The 15,933-nt window shown below is 38.1% G+C and overlaps 1 protein-coding gene across 2 annotated transcripts in view; it reads left to right on the plus strand.

Moving 5' to 3' along the window:
• KIF4A (kinesin family member 4A) overlaps nt 1–15,933 on the plus strand; it is a 108,215-nt gene that overhangs the window by 63,865 nt on the left and 28,417 nt on the right. For both annotated transcript variants that reach the window (XM_026485737.4, XM_057312274.1), the window contains 7 exons: nt 882–938; nt 1,950–2,135; nt 6,003–6,106; nt 7,208–7,352; nt 8,091–8,201; nt 14,014–14,097; nt 14,581–14,694. In XM_026485737.4, coding sequence (XP_026341522.1) covers nt 882–938; nt 1,950–2,135; nt 6,003–6,106; nt 7,208–7,352; nt 8,091–8,201; nt 14,014–14,097; nt 14,581–14,694 — 801 coding nt within the window. The remainder of the gene's footprint in view (nt 1–881; nt 939–1,949; nt 2,136–6,002; nt 6,107–7,207; nt 7,353–8,090; nt 8,202–14,013; nt 14,098–14,580; nt 14,695–15,933) is intronic.

Here is a 15,933-nt window from a genome sequence, read left to right on the forward strand (position 1 = left end):
AAACAGAAGTGGTAATCCATATGGTCCAATGCCAAATAAAGCCTAAATTCCAGTGGGGAGAACAGAGCTTGCACGTATGGTAGCCTATAAATAAATTGGTCCTAGTAAGTGGTTTTAGGCTCCCCTTTTAGATGGTTGTTTGTTGTTCCAGTGTCCAAAAGAGGAATAGCTCTTCTCTGGAAGGGAATCCGTGCTTACCCTTTCCCTTCAAGCCACCCCTACCTGGAATAACTGCATATGATTGATTTGTCCTTATGTATATGAGGGGGAGAAGCTGCAGGATATTTGTCCGACTTCATGAACACATCTTTCTGGGGTGTCTTCCTGTGGAATGTATTTCCTTCTAGAGTAGGCTCTTGCTACCTCGACTGACTGTAAAATTAAAAATACAAAATAACCTTTCATTCTATTCACTTTTCTACTGCATTGCCTTTATTTCATATGTCTGTTTTTAGGGTGGTATGTCCATGAGAACTGACTAGACCTGTGTATTATAGAGGTAGACTTAGTGGTAAAAACATAAAGAGACTGGAGTCTATAAAATGGGTTAAACTTTGGCCTACGAGAACAGCTAATGTTTCACTCTGGCCCACTGATCTCTGACAGAGCAGGAGAGGTGCAATAAATATGTCAATTGCCACACAACCCTATTTTTATTTTCTTACAAAGACTACGCAATCGACCTTATAAGGAGGATAGACTCTTAAGAGGTAGGAAATGGAAATCTGTCTTTTGGCGTGTATGCATACCACAAAATGGGTCCAGCACCTTAAACGGTCTCTATATATACTTGACAAAAATTGAATAACCAACACAAAATCCACTAGTGAGCCTCACTTCAGAGTCTTTTCCTAAACTTGAAACATCATTTGTCATTGCAGGATGACACTGCTGCATGCATGGCTGCAGCCATTGATACTGCAGTGGAACCAGAAGCTGTAAGTAATTGGCTTGGTGTAGAACTAGAAGCTTTAACTGTGCTACTTCCTGTAATTTATCACTCAGCTGAGGAAGCACGGCCCCGATTGCTACCATCCTGCATAGAATACCTTGGAAATCCAGAAATCTTGAGTGTAAATGTCAGCTTTGTAAAACCCCGAAATTGGATAGGTCCCATCTCTAATTGTATCACTGGTAATGAATGGCAAGGCATCTCAGGGAATTCATTTTCCTGATTTGCAGTCTGGCTTACTGATTCCTTGTCAGATGCTAGTATTCTGCATCAGCTGTCTAGCAAGTTAGAATGAGGAAAGGAACAAATCAGGAAATTCTGGCAAAGTCAAAAAAGCATAAGAGAAGACATGGATTTTTTTTTTTCCTCATCGTACTTTTTCTATGGATGGGATAGTTAGGAGCTAAAAGAACCAAGACGAGTATCTGGAGTGTTGAGTTGCAAGAATAGATAAAATGTATTAGATGTTGGCTAAAGGTTACAGAGTAAAGTCAGAATGAAAGGCTAGACAATGCTTTGCTCGAGACATCATTTTCCCCCTAAAACAAACACATATTGGTGTTTTTCATATTCTGAAAGAAGAAAGGTAGGGGATAAATCAGGTGCCAGAGGTCAGCTCTGTGAGAATAAATGAAACTTCTTCTTCATTTTCACCATTGCTAAAGTGCCATTTCCAGAACGCTTTCTCCTGTAAAGACCCCTTAAAATGAGGTAAAAGTTAAGAAATGTTAGCCCGATCAATAAAGGAAAGAGCAAGAAACTTAGTTTACTCTAGAAGAGTCAGTTAAAGGATATAAGAAATAAGGTACCATGAGAGTGGGGAAATAGGCTAGGCTAAATTCATCTTACATGTTTAATGCAAAAGTACAAGAAGCCATGTTTTTAAAAGAACAGAAGTACCAGTAATGGAGAAGTAGCTGTGAGACCTGATGAAGCAGGACGTAAGGAACTCCAATGGCCCGTTTCTCTTACAAATCATTATCCCGTTCTTTTCCAGCAAGTGGAAACCAGTCCAGAGATCAGTAGGTCTTCTGATGCTTTCACTACTCAGCATGCTCTACGTCAAGCTCAGATGTCTAAGGAGCTGGTTGAGTTGAATAAAGCCCTGGCACTGAAAGAGGCCCTAGCCAGAAAGATGACTCAGAATGACAGCCAACTACAGCCCATTCATTTCCAGTACCAGGTAAAATAGTTACTAGAGCAGCATTTGTTCGTGTCTACCATCTCTCTTTAATTGTACGGGAAAAAAACAGGCACACTCTTTTTGATGATGATGAGACAACATAATGTGCATAGTACACACGGAGTTGCATTGTTGGTTTCCAAAAAAGGATATATTCAGGATAGGGGACATGCAGTTTTGTTTCATTTAATCTAATACCTTATGCAATAGGTATTTAATAAATAGTTGGATAACATTATAATAAATGTGGTCCCTAGTTGTGGAGAAATTTTGTTCTAATAACTGTAGTGAGATTCTAAGAAAGATAGATCTCTTAGTAGATGGTCTTGGTTATAGTGTGAATCAGGAAGAGACCTAAAACGGATATCACTTGACTTGGTAAATGACTAAACTGTTTTTCTTAGTGGTAGTTCTAACTGGCCCTTGCTAATCAATAATCAGGTCTTTATTGAAAGACAAGTCTTTGGCTTTCAGGTTATTCCACAGAGTTACGTTTGCTCCAGACCTTATTTTCCACTGTAGCTTGGTGTTTCCCATCCACAAAGTGATGCTAGCAGCGCTGGTAGAGGAAAGGGTGGATTGTTTCCCCGTCTAGCTATATCCTACCATTCTCAGGTCCTATATGCTGGTATCAAGAAATCCTGATAGTACTCATGCGTTTCTCCCACCAGCTCCCCTAAATTTCCAGAGTAAAAACAAGAAAAGTATTTCTCCTAAATAATTTTCAACGCTTTTTTTCTTTAGGGTAGATGATTTCCCCTCGAGTATTCCAAAATAATAACTGAGTTGCCATTAGAGTTATTTCCTTTTCGTTATTACAGTCTTGTTTAACCTTCCTTAAACTTAATTTTTATTTATGGCAGATGCATGTGTATCATTTGTAAAAGCGAAACAGTACAATAATCAGAAAAATAAAAACAATTCCTGCCCGACTACCTTCTCCTCTGTTCCCTAGGCTTATACTTTAAATTCTTCAAGCTGTTCCTTCTGACACTTACCTTATTTTCGTAGATAAGAGTTGGTAGTATAATACATTAATGTAAAAGTTTTAGATATTGTCACAAATCAAAACTGCAATGAGATATTACCTCACACCTGTCAGAATGACTAAAGTCAGAAAGCATAAGAAACAAGTGTTGGCGAACATGTGGAGAAAAGGGAAACCTCGTGCACTGTTGGTGGGAATGCAAACTGGTACAACCACTGGGGAAAACAGTATAAAGATCCCTCAAAAGATTAAAAAGAGAATTACCATAGGGTCGCCCGTGTGGCGTCGTTGGTTAAGCAACTGACTCTTGGTTTCAGCTCAGGTCGTGATCTCAGGGTCCTGGGATGGAGCCCTGCTTCGGGCTCCCTCTCCCTCTGCCTGCCGCTCCCCCTGCTTGTAGTGTCTCTCTCTTTCTCTGTCAAGTAAATAAATATTTTTTTTAAAAAAAGAGGAAACAAATTTTTTATGTAAACGGTACCTTTTCATCACATGTAAATCACTATTTCTTTCTAAGAAATAAAGGTAGTTTCTTGTTCTAAGTATTTTTTTTTTATCACTGAAGAATTGCTGTAGAAAAATTTGAGGAGGAATAGGTTCTAATTAATGAAGATTGCCATGAGTTATAGTAACCCAGGACTCAACTCCCTTTGTGGAGTCAGACAGTTCTGACAAAATGTGGCTTATATAATGGAAAGACACTATTTCTCACTCATCCAATTGGTAAAAATTTTGCAGTGTAGTAATATCAAATGTTGGTAAGGGTGCAGGGACACAAGTGCTCTCCTACTTGGCTAGCAAGTGTGTAAATTGAAATAGCCACTTTAGAGGAAAATTTAGCAGCAGTATCTATTAATATTAAAAGTGTGTACCCCCATGACTCTGTAATTCCACTTGTTCTTACCCTAGAAAAACCTTGCACATGTGCACAGAAGGCATGCACAAGAATATTTCATTATGGCAAAAACATGAGTTAGATCTATATGCAATGATATAAATAAATCTCTAAAACTGGAAAAAAGCAAGTTACAGAATAATATATACATATAGTGTAATTCTACTTATCTTTAACACATTTCCATAGGTACACACACACAAATATGCACATGTATATGTGTATATGTATATATTACTTTTTTATCTGCATAAATACTCTATAGACATTTGCCATAATATATTTATATATTTATTCGCTATATGTATTTTTAAGGTATTAATATTATGTGTAAATATGTAGAATATGTAAATGTCTAGAAAAAAATGTCTGGAAGAGCTGGACTGGGCTGATAACAGTGGTTACTTCTGGATAGGGGACTGGAATTTTGGAAGAGTAGGGCAGCAGAGGGAACTTGCCCTTTATATGTATTATTTGGATGATTTTTTTACCACACTGTTTTCATGTGTTACCTCCCTAAGTGTATACACACACACACACACACACACACACATACATTATTGCCAGTTTAAATATGCAGGGTCACTATAAAGCAATAAGATTGATTTTCATTGGGTACTAGCGTGGCTCAGGAGATTTTGTGGAAAACAGCTCTTGCCTATTTAGAAAGCTTCTCTGATACAGCCCACCTAACCTGCCTCTTTGTGTCATTTCAATACCGGCCTAAGACCTGCACATAATCTTCTTGGCTACCAACCACTCATTCAGTCAGTTTCCTTTAATTTTTTGGTTCTGAGAACAGGAAGGAATCTATTGGGTTTTCCTAATCTTGGAAACTACTGAAATTCAGTTTCTGGAATCCATTTCCTAAATGCATGCAGAACTGCAGTTGGTATTGAATATATATGTTTGAAAGTTCTGAATATAGGGATGTTTGTGCAGCCCTTTACTATTTACAAAATGTCATTCCTTTTTTATCTTATTTGATCTTCCCAACAACCCTGTGAGGTAGTGGTGTTGTTAATTGTTTACACAGATAGGGAAACTCTTGGGGGGTCCCCAAGACCACCCCCAGGTTTGACAATTTGCCAGGATGACTCAGAGGACTCGGCATATAGTCATACAGCTATGAGTTATTATGGTGGAAGGATACAAAACAGAATCAGCAAAGGGAAAAGGCACATGGCGCAAAGTCTGAAGGAAACCAGATGCAAGCTTATAAGAGTCTTCTCCCAGTGGAGTAACACGATATGTATTTAATTCCTCTAGCAATGGGTTGTGACAACATGTGTGAAATGTTGTCTATCAGGGAAGCTCCCTGGAGTCTGGGAGTCCAGGGATTTTTTTTTAAGGTTTTGTTTTAATTCCAGTTAGTTAACATACAGTTTAATATTAGTTTCAGGTGTACAATATAGTGATTCAACAGTTCCATACATCACCCAGTGCTCATCACAGCAAGTACCCTCCTTAGTCCCCATCACCCATTTTACCCATCTCCCCACCCACCTCCCCTCTGGTAGCCATCAGTTTGTTCTCTATGGTTAAGAGTCTGTTTCTTGGCATAATGAGTCAGTCTTATCAAAAGGAAGGAAACCCTACCAAAACCCAAGTTTGCACACCTGAGCGGAGGGCCAATCTTACAAGCAGCCCTTTTTAAGAACAGCAGTTTCAGGCCTGCTATATTAACTCTTTTCTGTATAGAAACTGAGGCTAAAAAGAGATGAAATGACTTCCCTTAAGGTATTTAGATATTAAGTGCTGGATTCAAGGTTCAAACCCAGGCTTTTGGATTCCAAGTTTATACTTTTCCCACTACGTAACTTTAATCTCCTTAAATCAAGTACAGATGTTTTTAGTGTGCTATTGAAGTAGTAAAATTGAATACATAGTTCCTTAAGAGGTGGAATGTTGAAGTGATTTTCCTTATTTTAAGTGATTTTCTTCCCGTGCCTTTTAATGCTTTCTCTCTGACCTATAACATTTCTAGGATAACATAAAAAATCTAGAATTGGAAGTCATCAATCTGCAAAAGGAAAAAGAAGAATTGGTTCTTGAACTTCAGACAACAAAGAAGGATGTCAACCAAGCCAAGTGAGAATACATCCAATAAGTATTATTTCAAGTCCCTACTATGTGTGAGGAGTTATAAAGGAAATAGAGAAGTAGAAGGGCCATTTCCTGCTCCCACAGGATTTATACCTATTTGTGGAGAGGAGATCTAAACAAAAGAAACGTTAATTGAGATTTTAACCAGTACCTCATGATGACAGTAAAAGAATGCGGTAACAGCATGTGATTAGTAGCCAGATACATTTCCTAGGCAGTAATTGCTGTAAGAGTTCAGAGTCAGGAGATATCAGTTTAGCCCGGCATGATCAGGAAAGGCTTTATGAGAAGGTAGCATTCGAGCTGGATTTTGAAAGGTTATCAGACCTGCCAGACAGCTACAGTTTCTTTGCCCCTGCACTGATGGCAAATTAGCTTGTCAATAGAATTAATATCCAGGCTAGTAAATGAAAAACCAATCTAGCCATCCCTTAGTTAAGAATAAAATCAAGACAGGGGTGCCTGGGGTGGCTCAGTCAGTTAACCGTGAGACTCTTGATCTCAGCTCAGGTCTTGATCCCGGGGTCATGAGTTCAAGCCCCATTTTTGGCCCCACACTGGGCACGGAGCCTACTTAAAAAAAATAAAAAGAATAAAAGCAAGACAGATAACCAGAATATCCTACTCTTCCTCAGAACTCTTCCTTATTGGCTATTCTACCTTCTTTTTACTCAGTGACTCTATTATATCTCTGTTGAGTCTAAAGTTCATGTTCTTAAACGTTATGCTGAATGTTTGCTTTCTATCTCAGACTAGTGTCATAATCATTAGTATTGTTCCTTTACAGCTAAACTGAAGTGAAATATCCTCAAAGAACCATCCTTTTAACATAGTGGTGGGGAGTAATATATTGAGTCCATTGCATTGTTATATACTAAAAAAATTTATTATACTCTTTGTATTGAGCTCCCATTATTGAGACAGCTTTGGTTGTTTGGGTGGTTATTCATTATTTAAAGATGGCTATGTGACTGATCACCTCTTTTGTATATGTATCAGGACATTGAACCTGGGAGTTGAATACTATGTCTTTGGAAGTCAGGCTTTGCTGCTGCTAGTGTTCATTCCTATAGCATCTGTTCTTAGGTTGAGTGAGCGCCGCCGTAAACGTCTCCAGGAGCTAGAGGGTCAAATGGCTGATCTGAAGAAGAAACTGAATGAACAGTCCAAACTTCTGAAGCTGAAAGAATCCACAGAGCATACCGTTTCCAAATTGAACCAGGAGATACGGGTAATAAACCCTCATCCTTGGGTTTATTTCATTACAAACATAGGTGTTCCATTTAGAATTATACTACAGAGGAGTTGTCAGGTGAGGAGGTAGCAGGCAGGGCCATCATTTCAAATGTGTGGCTCCACACATGTCCCTTTTACAGGACATTGTCCCGGTGGTCATCTAGAATCTGAATAACAAAACCCTGCTTAAACATTCAGAGCTTAATGTTAGAATCTCAGAAACCAAAGGAGAAAGATACCTTGATATTTTGTGGTGATTTCCTGACCACCTTCCATGATTCTGTAGAATAATTTTATAAAGTAGTTGCAAAGTGACGACACCTGGAAAATAGTTTCAGTTACTGAATGTTCGACTTCTGACATCTGCGAAGTGGAGTCACAGGCTGCTTATGCTGAAACCTTTAGAATACACTGGTTGCTAGGTGGATTTGTCCTTGAGGCTTAGTAGATATTTCCTTGAAATTTCATTTATATACAAAGAATTTAGGGCTGGATTTAGCTGTCGGTACATTTTTTTTTAAGTTTCTTCAGCATGTTCATTTGTGTAGTCTATACTTGGAAATCCTGTGCAAGCATAGCAAGGGGTATTGCAAGCCTAATCAGAAAATCTGTTGGCAGCCTTCTCAGCTTAGCTCTGGGTTTTCTCTCTTCTTAATAGTTAGTCTATCCATCTGCACATCAGCCTAGAATAAGTGCAGATGACTAATACTTGTACTGGGTTTTGTTTTTACAGGTGATGAAAAGCCAGCGGGTACAATTGATGCGTCAGATGAAAGAGGATGCTGAGAAGTTTAGACAGTGGAAACAACAAAAAGACAAAGAAGTAATCCAGTTAAAAGAACGAGTAAGTAACTACAACTTTTCAAAGGCCTACCTAATAAACCCTTCCCTGGGCTGACTAACATGAAAACTTTTCTTCAAACAACTGGTTATCTCCGAAAATGTGACACATGTCATGAATTTAACAGGTATTTCTTAAACGTCTACCATGTGCAAGGTACCACCCACTAGATACCATGGAAAATAGAAAGATGAGTAGTATGTGAGCTCTGCCCTTGCAGAATGTCTTAATCTAAAGCGGAAGGTGACACATAAGCATGGTTTCCCCTAATTGAAGGAATAAAGAGATCTGTGCTTTACAAATGGCCTAGAACATCAAGGTAATTAAGAAAGGAAAGCATATTTCCAGTTAGAGTGAAAACATGACAGCTGAACAGGCCTTGAATAATAGGGAGGATTTTGATAGAGACAAGTGCAGGCATTCCAGATAGATGAAACAGCAGGATCAAAGACAGAGATGACAACTTTGTAAGCATATTCAAGGAATGATGAATGGTCCTGGTGGGATAAAAGGTGGTAGAAGATTCCATCGGAAAGACAAAATGAAGCTGGACTGCTAAAGATCTAAGAAGTGTGAACTTTACTTTGTTAGCAGTGTAAAGATCTTTAAGTTTTTGAGAAACAGTGATATCAGCCAAGTACTGCTTCAGAAAGATACATCTGAGAGTCACGTGTTTAACAAACGGAAGTATTGAGAAACTGGAGGCCAGAACACAAGGTAAGAACATATTACATCATCCAGAAAGATAGTAAGGGCCTGAATTAGAGTAGTAACAGTATTCTTGGAAAAGACATTGATATGAGGACGTTTTTAGAGTTGGCCAGAATGGGATACATTGGGTCAAGAAATAAGGAGAAGTACTTTTCGAATGGTGGCAAGAGAGCTTTGTGAACACTTCTCGGCAAAAGAGGCGTAACTAGTGAAATTTATAAAAACAGCCATGAAAACTCTCTATATGTCCTGAAGGGCATATAGCAAAGAAACTGTATTCGAGGAAATCTCCTAAACCTGATCAAGAAGCAAGAGTCTGTGGCACTTGAGCCACAATGAGCTCACTCACCTCACTCCTCAACTTCCAGTCTGGGGCTGTGGTTTCTTCCATTTCATCCCGTACAGCTCCATGTTGCTGAAGTTCTATTTCAGGCAAGAGCAACCAAGATGGTTTGGGGATCCTTTCTTCTACCTAGCCCCTATGTGTAGGGTGGAAGCTCTACTTCTGCTACAGAAGGCCAGGGATACTAGAGCCTGATTACCCCAACCTGTCTAGCCATTGGATGTAGGTTCCATGTCAGGAGAGGCAAGCCAAGAGAAATAGAGTGTACTGCCCCTGCCCAGCACCCTACTCTTAGAACAGAGAAGTCACTCAGGGAAGTGGGCTACTATCCCCACTCCCCAATCCTGAGCAGTGATACAGACGTTCTGCCCAGGGGGAGAGGCAGGCCATTGGGACAGCCATAGGAATGCAGCCCTCCCTAAGGGGCTCTCTTTATTTGGGGACAGAGTTTAGGGAAGTTAAAACCTAAAGGAGCTGTCAAAAATAATGGAAATTTTGGGGGTGAGCAATTAAGAGACTGGTAGCTCCACAAGAGCAGTAAGTGAAACAACAGTAAAAAATATTCAAAGATAAAATGGCCGAAAATTTTCTAAATTTGCTGCAAAAAAATCTACACATCCAGGAAGCTCAATGAACTTCAAAATAATTGCAAAGGGATCCACACCAAGACACATTATGTCAAAATGTTGAAAGACAAGGACAAAAAAACTTGAAAGCAGCGAGATAAAATGACTCATCACATACAAGCAAACCCCAATAAAATTAACAGCAGAATTCTCATCAAAAGCAATGGAGGCCAGAAGACAGTGCGACAACACATTCAAAGTGCTGAAATAAAATACTATCGACCAAGAATTTTATAGACAACAAAGTTTTCTTTCAAAAATGAAGACAAGGGGTACCTGGGTGGCTCCGTCAGTTAAACATCTGCCTTCGGTTCAGGTCATGATCCCGGGGTCCTGGGATCGAGCCCGGCGTCAGGCTCCCTGCTCAGTGGGGAGTCTGCTTCTCCCTCTCCCTCTGCCCCTCTACCTGCTTGTGTGCTCGCTCTCTCTCTCTCTTTCTCTCAGATAAATAAAATCTTTAAAAAAATAAAGACATTTCCAGATAAGCAAAAGCTAAGTGATCTTGTTTTTAGCAGACCTACCTTACAAGAAATAATAACATTAGACTGAAAGCAAGTGATACCAGACAGTAATTTGAATCTACATACACACACACACACACACACACAGACACACACACACAGACACAAAACACAAAGAGTGCCAGTAAAGGTATTATGTAGGTAATTCTAAAAGAGAGTATTGTTGTGTGTTTCTTCTCCCTTCTCTTAACTGATTTAAAAAGCAATTATATAAAAATAATGTTTATATAATTGTATTGATGGGCCTATAACATGTATAAATGTAATATATTTGACAAAGGAGGTGGCTGGGAGCAAAGTTGTATTGAAGTAAAGAAATGGCATCAGGTGGTAACATGAATCTACAGGAAGAAATGAGGAGAACCAGAAATGGTAAATAAGAACAAATTCTATAAATATATATTTGCTCTTCTTTCATCTCAGCTTATTTAAAGGACAAATTATAGAAAGTAATAGTAATAATAATTACATGCTTACATATAGGTACAATTTACATAACAATAATAGCACAAAAAGGGAAGAGAACAGAGCTGCATAAGAATGTTTCTATATCTCACTGGAATTAAGTTAATATAAATCTGAAGTTGATTCTGATAAGATTTTATTATAAGTACTAGAGCAATCATTAAGAAAATAACTCAAGGGGTGCCTGGGTGGCTTAGTCAGTTAAGCGTCTGCCTTCAGCTCAGGTCATGACCCCAGGGTATACAGTCTTCTCAAGTACATGTAGAACATTCTCCAGGATAGACCACATGTTAGGCCATAAAACATGCCTCAGTAAGTTTAAAAGGAAAAAAAATAAGCTTAAAAGGAATGAAATAATATAAAGTATATTTTCCAACCACAATGGAATGAAATAAGAAATCAATAATAGAAAGGAATTTGGGGAATTCACTAATATGAGGAAATTAAACAACACAATCCTCATTAAATAAGAGGTCAAAGAAGAAATCACATGGAAATTTTTTGATGAATAAAAACAAAGGCATACCAAAATTTATGAAATGCGGCTAAAGCAGTGTTTAGAGAGAAATTTGAAGTTGTTAATGCCTGTATTAAAAATGAATAAAGATCTCAAATCAATAACCTAGACTTCCACTTTAAGACACTGAAAAAAACAAGCAAACTAAACCCAAAGCTAACAGATGGACAGAAATGTTAAAGGTTAGAGTGGGAATTAATGAAATAAAGAATGGAAAAAATAATAGAGAAAATCAGTGAAACCAAAAATTGGAAATGATCGACAAATACTGACAAATCTTTAGGTAGGCTTAAAAAGAAAAAAAAGAGAGAAGATTCATTACTAAAATTAGGAATAAAGAGGGGATATCACTGCTGGTTTTCAGAATAAGAGGACTGTAAGGGAATACTATGAACAACTGTATGCCAACAAATTAGATAGCCTAAATGAAATGGGAAAGATAAAAATTTGCTGAAACTAACTCAAGAAGAAATAGAAAATCTTTACAGACCCGTCACAAGAGATTAATTTACTAGTTTAAAACATCCCAGAAAGGGGGCACCTGGGTGGCTTAGTTGGTTAAGTGTCCGACTCCTGATTTCGGCTCAGGTCATGATCTCAGGGTCCTGGGATCAAGCCCCAAGTTGGGTTCTGCACTCAGCAGGGAGTCTGCATGAGGATTCTCTCTCCCTCTACCCCTCTACCCCTCCCCCTGCACTTGTGTGTACACTCATCCTCTTGAATGAATGGATGAATGAATGAATGACTTAACCAGAAAGGAAAGCCCTGACCCAGATGGCTTCACTGGTGAGTTCTATCAGACATTTAAAGAAGAAATAATACCAAATTTTCAGAAACTATTCCAAAAAACAACCAGGGGAAACATTTCCCAGCTCATTCTATGAGGCCAGTATTTCCTGGATACCAAAACAAAAGACATCCCAAGAAAACTATAGATCAATATCTCTTATGAATATAGATGTGAAAGTCTTCAACATAATACTAACAAATTGAATCCAGCAACATATAAAAAGAATGATGCACCATGACCAAGTAGGGTTCATCTGAAAAAAATGTAAGCCTTCCTTAACATCTGAAAATCAATTGATATATTACAACATATCAGTAGAATAAAGGACAAGAACCACATGATTATCTCAGCAGACAGAAAACACATTTGACAAAATCCATCACCCTTTCATAATAAAAACACTCAGGAAACTAGGAGTAAAAGGGAACTTCCTCAACCTGTTAAAGGGCATTTATGAAAAAACCCGCAGCTGACATCATGATAAGGAAACAAAGAATACTTTCCCCCTAAGATCAGGAACAAGACAAGAATATCCGCTCTTGTCACTTTTATTCCACATTGTTCTGAAGGTTCTAGCCAGGGCACTTAGGCAAGAAAAATATATAAAAGGCATCCAGATTGGAAAGGAAGAAGCAAAGCTCTCTGTTAGCAGGTAACATGATTGTGTATGTATAAAAATGCTAGAGAATCTACTAAAAAACTAGGAAAGCTAATACATGAGTTCAGCAAGGTTGGAGAATATAAGTTCAATGTACCAAAGTCAGTTGTATTTCTATACACTAGAAATGAATTTGAAAATGAAAACAATTCCATTTATAATAGCATCAATAAGAATAAAATGCTTAGGGATAAATTTAATAAATGTAAAACTTAAATACTAAACTCCATAAAACATCACTGAATTAATTAAATAAATAAATGGAAAGATAGCCCATGTTCATGACTGGGAAGACAATATTCTTAAGATGGAATACTCCCCAGATCTACAGATTTAGTACAATCTCAGTCAACATTCCAACTGGATTATTTGCAGAAATTCACATGCTGATCCTAAAATTCATATGGAAATGGAAGTGAGCCAGAATAGTCATAACAATCTTGAAAGAGAAGAATAAGTTTGGAGACATCACATTTCCTGTCAGCAATACATCCAACACCTCACATAGTTACCTGTTTTTTTCAGTGTGGTGAGAACACTTAAGATCTACTCCTTAGCAGATTTCAAGTACACAATACAGTATTACTAACTATAGTCACTATTATATATAGATCCCCAGAACTTACTCATTTTATAACTGAAAGTTTGCACCCTTTGACGAACTTTTCCTTGTTTTTCCCCACCCCCAGTTCCTGGTAACCACCATTACTCTCTGATTCTATGAGATTGCCTTTTTTTAGATGCCACATATAAGTGAGATCATACAGTATTTGTCTTTCTTAGTTTGGTTTATTTCAGTTACCATAATGACCTTTAGGTTCATCCATGTTGTTGCAAATGGCAGGATTCCCTTATTGAATAATATTCCATTGTATACATATACCACATTTTCTTTATCCATTCATCTGTCGACAATGTGTTGCCATATCTTGGTTACTATGAATAATGCAATGAATATGAGAATGCAGATACCTCTTCAAGATACTGATTTCATATTTCAATTCCTTTGAATATATACCCAGTAGTGGGATTGCTAGACTGTATGATAGTTCTATTTTTATTTTTTGAGGAACCTCCATAATGTTTTCCATAATGACTGTTACATTGAAAGACTCTAATTATGTTATAAGGTTTTATGTTAGCTAGCTGAATTGCAATTAAAAGTCAGACTTTTTTCTTCTCAGGACCGCAAGAGGCAATATGAACTGCTCAAACTTGAAAGAAACTTCCAGAAACAGTCTAATGTGCTCAGACGTAAAACTGAGGAGGTAAGAAAATCCAATCTACTAGGTCACCTTCAGGCTTAGGTGCTGACAAAGTAGTATCCCTTAAATGAGCCAGTGTCCTGAGAAACCAGTGATAACAATCTTGACCAGCAATTCCTAAGTCTTAATCCCTGTTTATATGTCATGAACTGTGAACAGAAAAAATCTGAAGAAAATGGTACTATTCAAATAAGGATTTTTTCTTCTAACTGGGCTTGCTTCTTTCCAAAAAAAAATACAGAGTAATATTGAGAAATGACATTGGCAGACACTTTCAGTCCCCAGTACTTTGAAATGTGTACCTCTCCTAGGCTCTAAAGCAGTAGCTGTTCGCCAGTACTACGGGTACGGAGACTTAAAACTTTATTCCTATACAAACTCAAACCCATAGAATTTTTTCATTTTTCTTTCTTAGTAAAGAAAAATGGAAATTAAAAAATTTTTTCACCCTTCAATTCAACATTACCGTGAGCCACTTTTATTTAGGCAGCAGCTGCCAACAAGCGTCTCAAGGATGCTCTCCAGAAACAACAGGAGGTCGCAGATAAGCGGAAAGAGACTCAGAACCGTGGAATGGAAGGCACTGCAGCTCGAGTGAAGGTATGGACAGCTTGCGCTGCCATTTCTCTCATCTCTGCTGGGGGTAGGGAACACATGGAAAATCGCTTTCTTTTGGTTTAGAATTAAACACTTCAAAATCCGAAGTTCTACCCAAAAGCCTAATTTCCTAATGATACCTTTGAATATCTTTGAACAAATGTTAAAGACCAAGAGCAGAGAACCCTTTCCCTCCCTGCCTCTACTGAGGTTCAGTTAATTTTTTAACAGTTTTACTAAGGTGCAATTGACCTACAATAAACTGTACGTATTTAAAGTGTACGATTTAATAAGCTTTGACACAGATGCACGCATGAAATCACCACCACAATCAAGACAGCGTCAATGTCCTTCACGACCAAAACTTACTTTGTAACCCTTGGTAATCCCTTTCTCCCCTCCCCAGTCCATCCCTCTCCTTCCCCATCTCCAGGCAACCATTAATCTGCTTTCCGTCACTATAGATTCGTTTTTTTTCTAGAATTGTATAAAAATTGAATCATGCAGTATGTTTTCTTTTTCTGACTTGCATTCAGCATAATTATATCGAAGATTCATCCCTGTAACCACAGGGATACTTCTTTCCTTTTTATTGCTGAATGGCATCCTGTTGTGTGGCTATCCCACAATTTGTTTATCCATTCACCTGCTGATGGACATTTTGTGGTGTTTCCAGTTTTTAGTTATTAGAGATGTTGTACTGAACATCTGTATACAAGTTTTTGTGTGGATATATGTTCTTATCTCTTTTGGGTAGATAACCTAGGAGTGGACTGGCTGGCTCTCTCGTATGGTAGGTGTATGTTTTAACTTTTAAGCGACTGCCAAATTGTTTTCCAAGGTGGTTGTACCTTCCTACTAGCAATTTATGAGTGTTCTTGTTGCTGTACAGTCTTATGAATCCTGAGTATCGTCAGTCTTTTAAATCTTAGGTATTCTAGTGAGTGGGTAGTGGTACCTCATTTTGATTTTAGTTTTCGTTTCCCTTATTATGACTAATGATGTTGAGCATCTTTTCATGTGCTTACTTGCCAAATGTATGTTTTGTGAAATATCTGTTCAAATCTTCCCCATTTTTTTAAAGATTTTATTTATTTATTATTTGAGAGAGAGAGAGAACAAACGGAGGGGAGAGGCAGAGTGAGAGGGAGAAGCAGGCTCCCTGCTCAGCAGGGAGCCCAATGCAGGGCTCCATCCCAGGATCCCGAGATCACCACCTGAGCCGAAGGCAGATGCTTAACC

The sequence above is a fragment of the Ursus arctos genome, chromosome X (assembly GCF_023065955.2).
Source record: "Ursus arctos isolate Adak ecotype North America chromosome X, UrsArc2.0, whole genome shotgun sequence".
NCBI lineage: Eukaryota > Metazoa > Chordata > Mammalia > Carnivora > Ursidae > Ursus > Ursus arctos.